Here is a 14,476-nt window from a genome sequence, read left to right on the forward strand (position 1 = left end):
TCCTCCTGCTCCTGCTCAGCTCCACTCCTGCTCCCGCTGCTTCTTTCTTCTTCGCCAGCCAATCCGCAAACCCCAAAGATTACGTTATCTCGATCATCTGTCAAAGTGCCGTTAGAGCAACTCCATCATCACCACCGCATAAAGCACCTTTCCTGCTGGCTTGGCACGACAGCACGGACTGCAAATCGAAGGTTCGTTATCCCACCACCCCAAAAGTTCCCCACCATCCATCCTTCCACCACAGATTTTCCCTCCACCACCGCCCACTCACAGCATATACCAAACACCCAACACACACCTCACCCACACACGCTGAACCTCCCGCTCACTGATCCCATACAGTAGCTTAACTTCGTCAGCCTCGATCCAGTCACAACACCGCCAGGTATCTACAACCCCCCTCGACCCCCTCGACCCCCTCCACCCCCTCCACCCCTCCCTCCCCTGCCAAACATCACTCCCGCACCCGTTCCTTCCCCGTTCCGCTCCCATCTTGCTTGCTGCCTGGTGTGGTGATCGTCTATCGCAATCCCCATCGGCAATATCTGGCGCAGAGAGTATCAGGAAACTAAAAAGGAACGGTGTAACGTCACCAGTCGAGTTGCAGTACGCAGTTGCAGGGTTAACCTCCGACCTGTATCAACACACGCAGCGCCTCGTGCTTTGTTTTCACTAGACGACCTCTCCTCCGCATCTCCGCCTTCAACCCCCCCACCCTCCCGACCAGCCTAACTCCACGCACCCCCATCGCCGGGAGTTAAACATCCACCTTTCTCCGACTACATTACCACCATCACCACCGCAACGATTCTGACTACATCACCCCCGCCTTCACTTCACCCCGAAATAAAAAAGAGACATCCGTCACAATGAATGTAGCTGAGGTCCTCGCAAATACTCTCTCTCCAGGTGAGATGCCCCCGCTGTCCCCCACTGTCCAGACAACCGACACAACCGCTCCCCTTCCCTCCACCAACTTTCTCCATAAAAGACTCCATGCTAAACACCCCTACAAACAGATGCCACAATCAGAGATAATGCGGAAAAGCAGTTGTCGGCGGCTGCGGAGACGCATTTCGTGAGTCCCCACTATCATTCACCAACCAACCACCTCGGTCACTCCTGCTATCCGGCGTGAGGCTGCAGAGTGGAAGCGGAGAGATGATGAATGGCTGACGTTGACTACAGCAAGACTACCTGCACATGTTGTCGGCGGAGATGGCAAAGGAGGATTCACAACAACCCATCCGTGCCGCAGCTGGTCTCGCTCTGAAGAACGCGGTCTCCGTTAGGGATCGAACACGTTTGGCCGAATTACAGGATAAGTGGCTCAACAAGGTCGACCCTACTGTCCAGGCACAGGTCAAAGAGAACGCACTAAAAACGCTTCAATCCGAGAATGTCCGGGCCGGTACTTCGGCTGCTCAGTTCATTGCTGCCCTGGCCACAATCGAGCTGCCCCGGAATCAGTGGCCCGAGCTGATGCCCGCCCTGGTGCGGAACGTCGGCGAGGGTTCGGATGCCCTCAAGCAGTCATCGCTTACGACAATCGGTTACATTGCTGAGTCTGAGGATCCTGAACTTAGAGAGAGTCTGGCTCAGCACTCTAACGCGATTCTCACTGCTGTCGTGCAGGGTGCCCGCAAGGAGGAGCCGAACGAGGATGTGCGGTATTCGGCGATGGTCGCTCTGGGCGATTCCCTCGAATTCGTGCGGACAAACTTCGAGAACGACGGAGAGCGTAACTACATCATGCAGGTCATATGCGAAGCCACACAGAGCACCGATTCGCGGATACAAGCTGCTGCTTTCGGCTGTTTGAACAGGATCATGAGCTTGTACTATGACAAGATGAAGTTCTATATGGAGAAGGCCTTGTTCGGTCTCACCATTGTAGGCATGGGACGTCCTGAGGATGAGGTGGCCAAATTGGCGATTGAGTTCTGGTGTACTGTCTGTGAGGAGGAGATCAGCATTGAGGAGGAGAACCAGCAGGTGGGTGTCCCCTTCCCCCTCCACTCTCACCTGGCAGCTTGTCCGGGGATGTATTCGTGCTGACGATTGACAAGATCCAGCTGGAGGGAATGACGGAGTTGCGACCTTTCTTCAACTTTGCCGGGATCGCCACGCGAGAGGTTGTTCCTGTTCTGCTCGAGCTCCTCACCCACCAGGACGAGGACGCTGCCGACGACGAGTATAATACTGCTCGCGCTGCCTACCAGTGCTTGTCCTTGTACGCTCTGTGCGTCGGAGGAATGCTGATCAGCGATGTCCTACAATTCGTCGAGGCCAACATCAGAAGTGAGGACTGGAGAAAGCGGGACGCTGCTGTTTCGGCGTTTGGCGCTATCATGGAAGGACCAGAATTTGTGCTGCTGGAGCCTTTGGTCAAGCAGGCCTTGCCTGTACTTGTCGGAATGATGGATGACCAGGTCTTGATGGTGAAGGACTCTGCTGCCTACACTCTCGGAAAGATCTGCGAGCAGTGTGGTCTTGCCATCGATGCCCAGCTACATCTCCCCAGCTTAATTCAAGCCCTATTCTCTGGATTAAAGGATAGTCCTCGGATGGCGAGCTCGTGCTGCTGGGCCCTGATGAATTTGGCCGACCGGTTCGGCTACGACAATCAGGACGGCGATGAGGTGCCGTTGTCCAAGTACTTCAAGGACAGTGTCAGTGCTCTCCTGCAGACTACTGAACGCCAGGACGCCGACAACCAGCTCCGCACCGCTTCGTACGAAGTGCTAAGCTCGTTTGTTACCAACGTTGGCAACGATGAACTCGGCTCGATTGCCCAGCTGTACACCGTCATCCTGGAGCGTCTTGAGAAGACGATCGAGCTGAGATCGCAGGTTGTCAGCGCCGATGATCGCAACGCGTTGGAAGAGATGCAGACCAGCTTGGCTGTCGTGTTGACTTCCATTACCCATCGTCTCGACAAGGAGGTTAAGCCTCAGGCGGACCGCATGATGCACATCCTCCTTCAGATTCTGAGCAGTCTGCCACCGAATTCGTCCGTTCCGGATGCCATCTTCGGAGCCGTCGGTGCCCTCGCCAACGCTCTCGAGGACGAATTCGCCAAGTACATGGAGGCGTTTGTTCCTTACCTCTACAACGCTCTCTCTAACCAAGAGGAGCAGCAGCTTTGCGCTATGGCAATAGGATTGACTAGCGACATCGCTCGCTCCCTTGGAGAGCTCGTTGCGCCGTTCTGCGACAACTTCATGAACTACCTCTTGAACAACCTTCAGAGCAACACCCTCAGCCAGCAGTTCAAGCCGGCTATCCTGCAATGCTTCGGTGACATTGCTCAGGCTATTGCGGGCCACTTTGAGACTTACCTCGAGGTCGTCATGGGTGTCCTGCAACAGGCAGCTGGTATCTCTGTCAACTCGGACACTAACTACGAGATGATCGAGTACGTCATTTCGCTGCGCGAGGGAATCATGGATGCTTACGGTGGCATCATCATTGCGATGAAGAGTGGTGGAAAGCGTAATTATCTCCAAGCCCTTGATGATAACTCTACTGACATCCTCATAGCGAACGTATTGGCGCCTTACGTCCAGTCCATCTTTGGCTTCTTGTCGGTCGTCAATGCGGATCCCAACAAGACAGAGGGATTGATGCGGGCTGCGATGGGTGTTCTTGGGTAGGCACCACCCTCCCCCGTGAAGACTCGTTTAAGGTTCTCTGACACTGATGTTACGTAGTGATCTTGCCGAAGCTTTCCCGAATGGAGAAGTCGCTCAATACTTCCGCGCCGATTGGATCACCACCATGGTTCGGGAAGTCCGCTCCAACCGCGATTACTCTTCCCGCACCATCGAGACGGCGCGATGGGCACGGGAACTGGTCAAGCGCCAGCAGCAACACAACGCTTAGACCCAGCATGAAAGCAATAAAACTCTTTAGAAGGCGCTCGGTGAGAGGCATTGTGTGGTTTTTCTTTGTGCTATATCGGTGGGTTGGTTGGGGTTCGGTCGCCTGGGTGCTGTTCTTTGCTTTGCTTTCCGTGCATCTTTGGTCCTGCTTTCCGTGTCTCCTATTTCCCATTCCGTTTCCTTGAGTTGTTATAGGGAGGAGTTTTGTGCTCTAATTCCTGTTTTTGCATCTGCCCTGGCCCCTCTCGCAACACCACTACCTACATCAACTCCAACCTGTCGCACATCTACATCCCTTCCCCTCCCCATCTCCCCCTCCCCCCTCCCCTCACCCTCACACCTCACATCTCCCCCCCATATCACACTTGCTCATGTCATAATGGAAAGAGATTCACAACCTGGGAATGCCCTTGACGATGTTTATGTGTTCCAAGCTGATGCCCGAATATTAATACTCCTAATGTATTCTCTGTACCACCACTGATTCCCTCCGCCCTACTGTACTACACGTCCCGGATTGCCCCACCATATCCGGTCCTCCTCATCCTCATCCTCACCCCATCTAACTACCTTGAATGCCTCAGACGCCCCTATTATTATTACCATCCTCATCCTCATCATCTGCCCTGCATGTGGGGCCAGTGCACCATAAAGGTGTAAACAAGTGCTTTGTAAAAATGTAAAACAGCTTGGAATATATAACAAAGATTTCATGGCTTGCGTGCACACCTAAATATGGTCTAATTTCTCTCGATCCGAAGAACCGGAGATGGTGGATACATGGGTTGCATTATGTCGCACAATATCACTCAAAATCACCCCGCAGGTGCCCAGCCTTACCTACTAACTAGAGCTTCGGATTCGCTTGAGCCTCAATTCAACGCACGACCTCTCGATTGCTCTACACCTCCATCCCACCAACACCACCGGCCATCACAAACATCATCAACCACATCCGGCCCTACCTCACTCACCTCGCCAAAATCTCCCACCAGCTCGCCGGAAACTCACAGCCATGTCGGGTTCGTCTCTGGAGTGGAACGCGTGCGAGTTGGGAGCTGAGCTCTGAGGAATGAATGGATAACTAACCGCGATGGATAAGCAGGAAGCGCCGGTTTCGATAGGCACATCACTATCTTCTCGGATCAGGGGAGGCTGTATCAAGTCGGTATGTTGTCCAGAGGAGGAGGATGGAGTTGGGGGGGGAAGGGAATGCAAGTTGGTGGTGGGATGCGGATGGGAACTGAACTGGCTGACTGGATGGGTAACAAACAGAGTATGCGTTCAAGGCCATCACCGCGGCAAATATCACATCCATCGGCCTCCGCGGAAAGGACTGTGCCGTCGTCATCTCGCAGAAGAAAGTTCCCGTACGTCTCTCCATCCTATTCTATCCGGTCCTTTCGCGGCTGGTATGGCGAGCTAATGCGGTGGTGTCGGTGCTATAGGACAAGCTCCTCGACCCCTCGTCGGTAACCTACATCTTCAACCTCTCGCCGAGCGTCGGCTGCGTAATGACGGGCTCGATTGCGGACGCTCGTGCGTCCGTCACGAGGGGAAGGGCCGAGGCCGCAGAGTTCAGGTATAAGTACGGCTACGAGATGCCGTGCGATGTGCTCGCGAAAAGGCTGGCGAATATCAACCAGGTGTACACGCAGAGGGTATGTTTTGACGGCGGGCGAGTGGAGTGGTGGTGGGGGGGGGGGGGGGGGGGGGGGGGTTGTGCAAGTGCTGATGGCGGTGGAATATAGGCGTACATGCGTCCCCTCGGCGTGTCGATGACGCTCATTTCCCTCGACGACGAGCTGGGCCCGCAGCTCTACAAGACGGATCCGGCGGGATACTACATCGGCTCCAAGGCGACGGCGTCGGGGCCCAAGCAGCAGGAGGCGCTGAACTACATGGAGAAGAAGCTGAAGAACAAGGAGTTCGCACCCGGCGATTGGAAAGAGGTTGTCGAGACCGGGATCCAGGCGCTCAGCAGCGTGCTCAGTGTCGACTTCAAGAAGGGCGAGGTCGAGGTCGGTGTCGTCGGTGCCGATGGAAGCGCCGCGTTCAGAAAGCTCTCCGAAGATGAGATCGATGAGCGTTTACAGGCTATTGCCGAGAAGGATTAGGTCTGCCTGTCTAGTCTGTCTAGTCTGGCCGGCTGTTAGCGGAATAGATTGGTCGATTGCTTGCAACAATAGCGAATGAAACTTCGTCTGCGAGTTCCATTATACAGTTTCTTTCTTTCTACACACAGATGCCCCCCACCACCCGTGAGAGCAGAGGGGTACAGAATGCGTTTCAAAGACCCGCACTTGTCCGCGTTTCATCCGTGCAAATAAGTGAGATGCATACAGTCTACCTACCTATATATACTTCGAGCAAGCGTGTACGAACGCGTATATCACAGGCTGTATGAGTACATGGAGTGCTTGGGCCCCGAAGTACTATAATTTATCGCAGTGGGAATCATTCTATGCCACCGCTCTACTTTAACTTAGACTAAACAGCGAAACCTCGTGGTATATAGGCATCTGGGTACCTGGTAGCGCTTCAACTCGGAAGCTATATCCAAGAAAACCTAAGGTGGGTAGATACCTATCATAAGTCTCCTTTTTCTGCTTCATCATTCTGTATTCAACGACAGTTTCGGTAGGGCAGCCTCATCCCGACTACCTATCTCCTTGCGTAGAAATTATAGAGGAAAGGTTTTGCTGTAACTATTCCAAGCCTACTTTTTTTGTTAAATCATGGATTGCATGCGACATAGCTAGATGATGGCAATAGATGTACACACACACATACACACTCCGTTTCCATGTCCACTGATATTCCAAGCCTACCTAGAGGCTGGAAACGTGAAGCGTTGCTTATTCAAGTTGGCGTGGCGGGTGAGATCGCATGATCTGAATATTCCACCCGGACTCCTAGAGATGCCGTCTTGGAACAGTCCTTAAGAATAACATCTCATCCGTCCCAAGGTCTACCTCACTCTTACTTCCAATCCTCTACTCCTATTCATACTCGTACTCTTCACACAATAACAACACTACCACTCCACATCAGTCCTCGACAGCATATCTTGTCCAGAACTCGCTGTTTATCAGCACGACATCGTAAAGGAATCATATCGACGTCGGTGTAAAGCCTATGGAATTGCCCGTTTGAACTTTCAAGTGTTCCGTTCGATACCTGTGTAGAACACCGTCGGCAAAATATCATCACATCATGTCCCGACGGGGAGGATGGGAGGATGGTACGAGAGACGGCGGAAGAAAGTCAAATCGAGACGATTATCGGATTATGTACTTTATTTTGGGGGAGCAAACACCCATAGGTAATCCGTCCAGTGTGGAGTTGTGAATTGGATTTCGTTCATGGCATAGCCTGGCCAGTGGGACGCTTTCTGGGTGGAAAGGGGAGTAGGTTTTTAGGGCCATCACGGGAGAGATATGTTATACGTACCTACCTTGGAGCACATAAGGTGCGGCAAGTATGGGGAGGACTGTGGAGTGTTGTGGTAAGTATAAGTGGCGGAGAGCTTTGACGACGACCTCCAAGAAATAGGAGGAAAATTGCCAAGTACATACACAGGTACGTACGTACTGTGGGAGGGAATTTCATCCCGACACTGGGGCACCCATTCAACGTCTACTTTCGATAGGCGAAGCAACCCTCAATCGGGACTGGCAGGTGTCATTAGCAGTGTATACCTAGTATCATCATCGCCACTGACTCGACTCGTCTGCAGTACCTATTGAGCGCCGATTATGTACTTTTCTTGGTTGAAGCAAGTGTACCACGGCCCACGGGATGCCTTCCCCAGGGTAAATATCGGCAAGATCGGTGTTGTCTACGCGTACATAAGTACCGATCGGCTTGACCCATTCTCTTGGATGGGTCTTGGCTTTGGCATTGCCGAGGATGGTTATGTCCCCGTTTCGTGAGGGGCTGTTGGAGAGTTGTTTTACCCAGTGGATATCACAACCTAATCCCCAAAGGCGGTGGAATAATCGTTGTTGCGCGAGGAAAAAGACCGAGTGATGGCGCGGGATGGTGCTTTGAATGGAGCACTCAAGAGTCACTTCAGACTGTTCACTCTGCCTATGTATTACTTCTGTTCCTACGGTATGTACTCTACAGCTATACCAAGTATGAATGGAGCCTGCGAGGGGAGTGTGTAACTGGGTACCTATGAAACCTACAAATCCACACGTAGATAACTAGTGCTTAGTAAACCGAATCATCCTCAGGCCCCCCTCCATGCAGCGCCGATGCCATTACCGGACCTCACAGTGAATCTCAACGACGTCGTCAAGCTGAGCCACATGATTCACCTGCAGAGTATTGATTTAGAGTATCTTCACACTTCCAAGTTCCCGGGCTGTATCCGACAGGCTCGTTTCTGCGCCACGTTTCCCACAGCCGTCGTCGTAGATTTTCGGCTCCCGCGCGTCAGTGCGACACCACGCACTCATGACCAAGTGCATGCGTTATCCTATACGCGTCCAGAAGGCGGAGTTGGTTTAGCCAAGCCCAGCCCCGCCCCACCCTCTGTGGAGTCTGCAACCGCGCTTTGAGCTCACCAAAGCCACTCCGGAGCTAGATCGCTCCAGATATAGTACCTGGTGGGGATACAACGGCCATGCGACAGCGACACCGAGACGCTACTATACTTCGTACATAGATGCGACACCTCGCTCGAAAACCTTTAACTCTACACTCGTCTTTCTCCTCGCTCGCACTTTCTCTCGCTTTTACTTTCGCATACGGACATAGCAGCTATGGATAAGCGGTTCAAGAAGGTCTTCTCTTCTATCAAGACGCGTGCTGAGGGTGGTGAGTTTCCCTCTTCTGCCTAAGTGGGGGGCGTTAGCTGACGGGGAACCATGGCAGTCAGCAGCGGCCATGGAAGTAGCAGTAGTAGGAGCGGTGGAATGTCGATTACTGCGCCGCTGGCAAGCAGCGGGACACCTGAGGGCGATCTACTGAATGCCATCGTACGTCATTTGTCCTTTCGGAGCTCGAGAGGTCGGTCGGGGGAGCCCATTAGCTAACAGTCGGGCCACAGCACCTCTTCGTCTCGACCGGTGGTCCGGACAACCCCAAGCCAGGCGAGGAATTCCTGCATCTCCCCGTGATAGTCGACAACGCCGAATCCTCACCCGCGGCGGCGGCGCAGGCCGCCACCGCCCTCCGCCAATACCTCTCGGCGAAGAACTCGTCGCGGCCGTACATCCACTACAACTCGATCATGCTTTTGCGAATCCTGGCGCAAAACCCGGGGTACACGTTTACGCGGCACCTAGGCGAGGCGAAGTTCCTGGCCGCGATCAAGGACCTGCTGCGCAACGGCCGCGACCCCAGCGTGTGGCAGATCCTGGGGGAGACGCTGGACTACTTCTCGCAGGACCCGGGGCGGATCGCCGACGAGGGCCTGCAGCCGCTGCGAGACCTGTGGCTGCGCGAGAAGGCGAAGCGCCCGCAGATACAGCTGCAGACGCCGGCGGCGTCGCAGGCGCGCGGACAGTACCAACAGCAGCAGCCGCCGATGATACCGCCGCGACCTGGCTCCAACAACAACAACGCATCCCCATCCCGCCCGCATCTCCCCTCGCCGACCGAGCTCGTCGCACGAATCAGCGAGGCGAATACCTCGGCCACGCTGCTCACGCAGCTGGTGCAGTCCACGCCGCAGGCCGAGATCCCCGATAACGCGCTGATCCGCGAGTTCTCGGACCGCTGCAAGCTTGCCGCGAGGTCGATGCATGCGTACATCGAGGCCGAGGAGCCGGCGCCGCCCGATGCCGATACCCTCACTACCCTGATCGAGACTAATGATGTCATCTCGATTGCACTGGAGGGGCATAGGAAGGCGGTTGCGGCGGCGCTGAGGGAGAGGGAACAGTTTGCTGCTGTCGGGAATGCCAGGGTCGGCGATGTCGGCGAGGTCCCCGTGGCGCCGGTTATGCATGGGGCTAGAGATGTCAGGGAGAGGAGGGGTAGTAGTCCTGTCAGTCCGATGGTGAGTTCGCGCTCTTGTTACTCTTCTTTCATCACGAGTGCCTAACGGTGGCGATGCAGACACCTCACACGCCGGATCTACCGCCGGCTCAGCAGCAACAGGGAAGTGCTGGAGTTTTCAGGTTTTGATCGGTGAGTGCGGCCGAGGGAGGTGGTACATTTGATCTTTTGGAGTGGAGCGCTTTTTTGGTTGTTAGCTTGTGCTTCTGGTTTTGGTTGTTAGCTTGTGCTTCTGGTTTTGGTTGTTCGGTGGAGCGGAATTGAACGGGACTTGGTACTGGAACATGCTCAGATTCCGTGTGAGCTCGTGTGATGGACTCTAAGACAGAGTAACTTGGCATATTCATCGTGATTGGTACCAGAAACACCAGAGGGAATAAGTACATAGAAAATATTAACGCTGAAAACAAAAGCCAAATTCCAATCAAGCCCAGACCATCCTCTTGACAGCATATCCCCACCTCTCCACCAGTCCCGTCCCCTTCTTCGCCTCGGCGAGCGAGACGATATCCGACTCCTCAACCTTTACACCACTCGCCGCACCAGCCAACTGCGCACAAACCGCATCGACGATTTCTTTCTCGCTCTTACTCTTCACCTCTGCGCTGCTGGCGGCGGAGGAAACAGATGCGGGCATAGCCTTAAACGCCCAGAACTTCTTCGCGGCGTCCTTCGGGCCTGCAGCAGAGGCCGGGCGGCTCTCAGCAGTATGTGCCGGGTGCGTCTGTAGACTCCTAGTGTTGACACGGACGAGGTCCTTCTGGAGGTCACTAGCGGTGTACTCGAGCACGAAGCCGACGTTCCTTTCCTCGTCGACATGGGAGCCCGCCAGGGTGCCGGTGATGTACACGCCCTTGCGGATAGTGGTGATATCGTCGACGGACACGCGCTCGAATGCGGACACTTTCTCGAGCGCCCAGTCGAAGATGCACATGTACGCGGCCTTGTCGGTGAGGAGTAGCACGTTCTCGACCATGCCCCCGCCGCGACGCGTCCCCGGCTCCCGTGGAGAGAAGAATGTCCAGCCGCCCTGCAGCTGCTCGGATTCGTCGGCGACGACTATTTTGCTGCAGATCTCGATGGCGTTCTCGCGCACGCGCAGGAGGGACACCGCCGGGTCCGACGAAATCATCTCGGCCTCGAAGTCGGAGAAGACCTGGGCGGTGACGTTGCCGAGGAGGAAATCGATGCTGCACTGCGTAAAGAAGTCGGAGATTATGTTGGTGAAGTAGCGGGTCATAGTCAGGCCAAAGTCAGTGAGTGCGCCTTGGAGGTTGCGTTTTCGTGTGCGCGTGAAGTCGCCCTTGAGTGCTGCGGTGCTGGCGTATTGCTTCGAGATTGCGTCGCCGTTGTCCGCCCAGATCATGTTGAACCATTCGGTGCGGTCCGAGTCCTTGAGTTCGATGTCGAGCGCCTGGAGTTGCGTCTCAAGCGCTCGACGAGCACTTCCGGATTGGACGACGTTGGTACGGTCGAGACAGTCCATGCAGTTCGTCCGAAGCACACCCTTCTGGCGAGACTTAATACCGGATCCGGCGACTTCTTCTGTGTACGAGATTTTGTCCAGCACATCTCCAATCTCGGTGAACAGCCTGCTCACGTTCTCGAAACGCATGCCTCGACACTCCGAGTGGAAGTCAAACCACGTCCAGCCGATCTGCGGACTGGAATCCGTGGTGTTCATGTTCGTCACGTAGTCACGGTACTTGTCTCCCACGATCGCCTCGGAGCCGTGCTTCTCGACCAGGTTGACGACGTGCACATCTCCGTACCGCTCCTGCACATTCCTAAAGTGCTGTCGCATTGCCGCTGCATTGCTCTCATCCGAGAGTAGCAGTACGGGGCGAGGCCGCAGGGAGTATGGCGACTGGGAGAAGAATAACGGGATGCTGCCACGGATCTGGAGGTAGCTGAAGACGTGATCCCAGTTCTCAGTTGATAGCAGTTGCTCGGTTTCGACCGAGTTTGCGGTGTGGCCTTGATCATCGACGCCGCGTCTAAGATAACGGAGTCCGGCACGGCGAATCGACCGGCGAGAGATGATGGTTAAAACCAACTTCTTTTGGCTGGTGGTAAGTGTTGTGGCCCCTTTCGTGGCAAAGTCCTCCGTCTTGACAACATGTGGATTGTAAGACTCCTCCTCAACTACCGTAGGGCCCGGATTCTGCGTCTCCGCCGGTGTAGGAGGCGATGAGGGTGTAGCTGAAAAAGTTGTTTGGGCGACGAAGCCCTGCATGAGAGGGAGAACGAATCCGTGCTGATCAGAGTCGATGAACTGCTGCTGGAGATGTCTGTTCCAGAAGTACTGTTCCCAAGTCAGAAACTGACAGCGTGCAACTCAAGAGCGTAACCTACCAGCGGATCTACAATCTTAAATAGCGGAACCCCATTACTCATAGAGTTGGTTTGCGATCCCCACGACCTCGTGATATCCCAGTCGTAGCTGAAGTAGAAACTCCTGCTCTGTGCCAGCAACAACTTCGTCGTGTGCAGCAGCTTCGGCGTCAGGCTGTGGGTGACAGTTTCCTTGACGGCCTCGGCGACCTCCTTCGCCTGCTCCTCAACCGGGGCTGCATCCTTCTTCGCCTCCGCCTTCTCGCCCTCGACGATATCGCCCTCGGCAGTCGGGGGCGCCGGCTGATTCTCGGGCTTTTTCATCTCGGCATCACCAACAGCCTTCACCGGCGCCTCAGCACTCATCCCCTCGCTCCGCCTACGATCCACCGTCCACCCACGCTTCGAAAACCAGCTCTCAGCAAACCTTCCATACGCGCCCTTCTTCGCGATGACATCCTGACCGACGGAGGTGGTACTAGTACTCTGCCGCTTCCCCCCCTCCGCCGCCGCCTTCCCCACCTCAGCAATCTGATCCTGCACTTCATCATCCACGATCGCATCCTCGTCGGCATCCACATCCGTCTCGCCGCCATCAGTCTCGCTCCCGTTCCCTCCGTGCCCGTCCGTCACTGCGTGCCGCTTCACCGCCGCAGCAGTGCTCCGGTCGATCGCGAGCGCTGCGTCGCTCCGCGACGACAGCGGGATCAGCGCGATATTGGTGATGACATACACCGCATGCTGTCCCCGTATCGTAGCCACCTGCTCGCGCTCCGTAATCGCGATCAGGAAGGAGTCGGTCGGCGATACTTTCAGGAGTCCTATCCATCCCGTGAGCAAGCCGGCAAGCGAGCGGGAGTGGAGCTGGGGCTGGAGTTAGAAAAGCATACCAGCGATTCCGTGTGCCTCGACCCGCGAACTCTCGCCGCCGCCGGACGACTCCGGCCCCTCACGGTGCGCGCTAATCTTGTGCGTGCCATAGTCGACGCGGACACTGCCCGGCGGGACCTTGGTGGGAGGCGACGACCGGCTGGCGCGCGAGTTCTGCAATGGCGAGAGGATGAGCCCTTCGGCTGCCGCGATGATTAGGAGCTTGCGGGCGAGGGGGGGCATCGTGCTCGTATCTGGTCGTGGTCGTAACTGGTCGTGGGCGCGTGCGTGATAGGTATGGGAGCTATAGCGGGGTATATGTAGAGTATCGGTGGTCACTGGTTTTACTTTATATGGGATACGGGATACGCGGCAGAGCGGGACGAGAGGCTCGAGAGGCTCAAGGGGACGAGATGAGATCACAATACGTCAACGCATGGCAGGCAGGCAAGTGGGCCGGAAAACTTGGTGGAGTTGACTGAGACCCAGTACCCAGTACCCAGGCACCTGGTCGGCCGGTGGGGTTGGCTGCTTGGTTGCTTGGATGCATGACGACAGCGGCTGACTGGATCGACGGCACTTACCGCCGAGGAGCTATCGTCAAGCGAAAGCGAGCTAGATCCCAGCACCATGCGGAATTCCAAACTATCTACCGACGACATGTAGAGTACCCCATGAGATCCACTTTGTGGGTTCTCTCGCTTATGGTCAAAAGTGCCAGATGAATCAGTGTCATGCTAGGAACGGTAGCTTGGTACGGCACCGGTACCGGTATGTACCAGGTATTAAATCACGACCGGGCAAATCACGATTCATAACCACGCGAACCCTGGCCAGGACCAAAAAAAACACTCTGGGTTGACAATAGCTTGACAACCCGACCCAAGGCTGGTGTTTGAAGCTTTGTTTTTGGTTTCATCATACCTAGTGTATGTACCGTGTTCGACTTGTCTTGAGCATGGCATGCGTATTTCCGGTACCGTACTCTACCAGTATCCTGCCTGCCGTCTATACTATGAAGTATGTATGAGCAGCCCCAACCCCCAGCTCTCCGCTCGAGGTAATCAAAAGGTATAGGAATACTAAGGATACCACACGGAAACTGGTATTCAATACCTACGTCCGCGTCCACATCCGACGAGAACTGAATCGTCGAGTGATATCCCATGTATATCGTGCTTTCCCCCCTTCCCAGCTAAAACCAGCTGGCTTACGACTGACATCCTGCATGTAAAAGAGCGTGGGTTATGTAAACCACAATGAGCCCTGCCATTGATGTAGAAATCCAGCGCGGTGAGTCGAGTGGCTTTAGGTTTGGCTTTGGCAGGGGCCACGTCGAGTTCATGACCATGACCATAACCGGGTTGGAGATAATC

General features: G+C 55.0%; 4 protein-coding genes across 4 annotated transcripts; 3 read left to right on the top strand and 1 right to left on the bottom strand.

Moving 5' to 3' along the window:
- Nucleotides 1-673: 673 nt before the first annotated feature.
- On the top strand, nucleotides 674-4,132 carry BZA05DRAFT_9515 (armadillo-type protein). Its single transcript, XM_051488830.1, has 6 exons — nucleotides 674-909; nucleotides 1,020-1,078; nucleotides 1,189-1,995; nucleotides 2,070-3,495; nucleotides 3,544-3,652; nucleotides 3,714-4,132. Exons 1-6 carry the CDS (start codon nucleotides 870-872, stop codon nucleotides 3,883-3,885), a joined length of 2,613 nt encoding a protein of 870 aa, XP_051344235.1. The 5' UTR covers nucleotides 674-869; the 3' UTR covers nucleotides 3,886-4,132.
- A 599-nt stretch (nucleotides 4,133-4,731) lies between these two features.
- Nucleotides 4,732-6,282, top strand: BZA05DRAFT_381970 (nucleophile aminohydrolase). The gene is made up of 5 exons (XM_051482062.1): nucleotides 4,732-4,906; nucleotides 4,990-5,052; nucleotides 5,160-5,254; nucleotides 5,333-5,545; nucleotides 5,636-6,282. The coding sequence occupies exons 1-5, from the start codon at nucleotides 4,900-4,902 to the stop codon at nucleotides 5,999-6,001; spliced, it is 744 nt and encodes a 247-aa protein (XP_051344236.1). The 5' UTR covers nucleotides 4,732-4,899; the 3' UTR covers nucleotides 6,002-6,282.
- A 2,272-nt stretch (nucleotides 6,283-8,554) lies between these two features.
- On the top strand, nucleotides 8,555-10,173 carry BZA05DRAFT_9602 (uncharacterized protein). The gene is made up of 4 exons (XM_051488841.1): nucleotides 8,555-8,711; nucleotides 8,769-8,872; nucleotides 8,944-9,897; nucleotides 9,957-10,173. The coding sequence occupies exons 1-4, from the start codon at nucleotides 8,657-8,659 to the stop codon at nucleotides 10,023-10,025; spliced, it is 1,182 nt and encodes a 393-aa protein (XP_051344237.1). The 5' UTR covers nucleotides 8,555-8,656; the 3' UTR covers nucleotides 10,026-10,173.
- BZA05DRAFT_9606 (SacI homology domain-containing protein) lies at nucleotides 10,132-13,431 on the bottom strand. The gene is made up of 3 exons (XM_051488842.1): nucleotides 13,121-13,431; nucleotides 12,252-13,051; nucleotides 10,132-12,201 (listed from the first exon to the last, which is right to left on the bottom strand). The coding sequence occupies exons 1-3, from the start codon at nucleotides 13,341-13,343 to the stop codon at nucleotides 10,321-10,323; spliced, it is 2,904 nt and encodes a 967-aa protein (XP_051344238.1). The 5' UTR covers nucleotides 13,344-13,431; the 3' UTR covers nucleotides 10,132-10,320.
- Between the last annotated feature and the right edge of the window lie 1,045 nt (nucleotides 13,432-14,476).

This window comes from Tricharina praecox (assembly GCF_024521635.1).
Source record: "Tricharina praecox strain CBS 144465 chromosome Unknown BZA05scaffold_1, whole genome shotgun sequence".
In the NCBI taxonomy this organism is placed as follows: Eukaryota; Fungi; Ascomycota; class Pezizomycetes; order Pezizales; family Pyronemataceae; genus Tricharina; species Tricharina praecox.

Bases quoted from the DNA above. Each gene is read 5' to 3' on its own strand.
- BZA05DRAFT_9515 (XM_051488830.1), top strand. From the start codon at position 870: ATGAATGTAGCTGAGGTCCTCGCAAATACTCTCTCTCCAG. The intron at 1,079-1,188 runs GTGAGTCCCCAC...CGTTGACTACAG, and splicing joins CGGCTGCGGAGACGCATTTC to CAAGACTACCTGCACATGTT. The intron at 3,496-3,543 runs GTAATTATCTCC...ACATCCTCATAG, and splicing joins GATGAAGAGTGGTGGAAAGC to CGAACGTATTGGCGCCTTAC.
- BZA05DRAFT_381970 (XM_051482062.1), top strand. The intron at 5,255-5,332 runs GTACGTCTCTCC...TCGGTGCTATAG, and splicing joins TCTCGCAGAAGAAAGTTCCC to GACAAGCTCCTCGACCCCTC. The intron at 5,546-5,635 runs GTATGTTTTGAC...GGTGGAATATAG, and splicing joins ACCAGGTGTACACGCAGAGG to GCGTACATGCGTCCCCTCGG.
- BZA05DRAFT_9602 (XM_051488841.1), top strand. From the start codon at position 8,657: ATGGATAAGCGGTTCAAGAAGGTCTTCTCTTCTATCAAGACGCGTGCT. The intron at 8,712-8,768 runs GTGAGTTTCCCT...GAACCATGGCAG, and splicing joins CAAGACGCGTGCTGAGGGTG to TCAGCAGCGGCCATGGAAGT. The intron at 8,873-8,943 runs GTACGTCATTTG...GTCGGGCCACAG, and splicing joins GCGATCTACTGAATGCCATC to CACCTCTTCGTCTCGACCGG.
- BZA05DRAFT_9606 (XM_051488842.1), bottom strand. From the start codon at position 13,343: ATGCCCCCCCTCGCCCGCAAGCTCCTAATCATCGCGGCAGCCGAAGGG. The intron at 13,052-13,120 runs GTATGCTTTTCT...CGGGATGGATAG, and splicing joins CGAGGCACACGGAATCGCTG to GACTCCTGAAAGTATCGCCG. The intron at 12,202-12,251 runs GTAGGTTACGCT...ACTTGGGAACAG, and splicing joins TTAAGATTGTAGATCCGCTG to TACTTCTGGAACAGACATCT.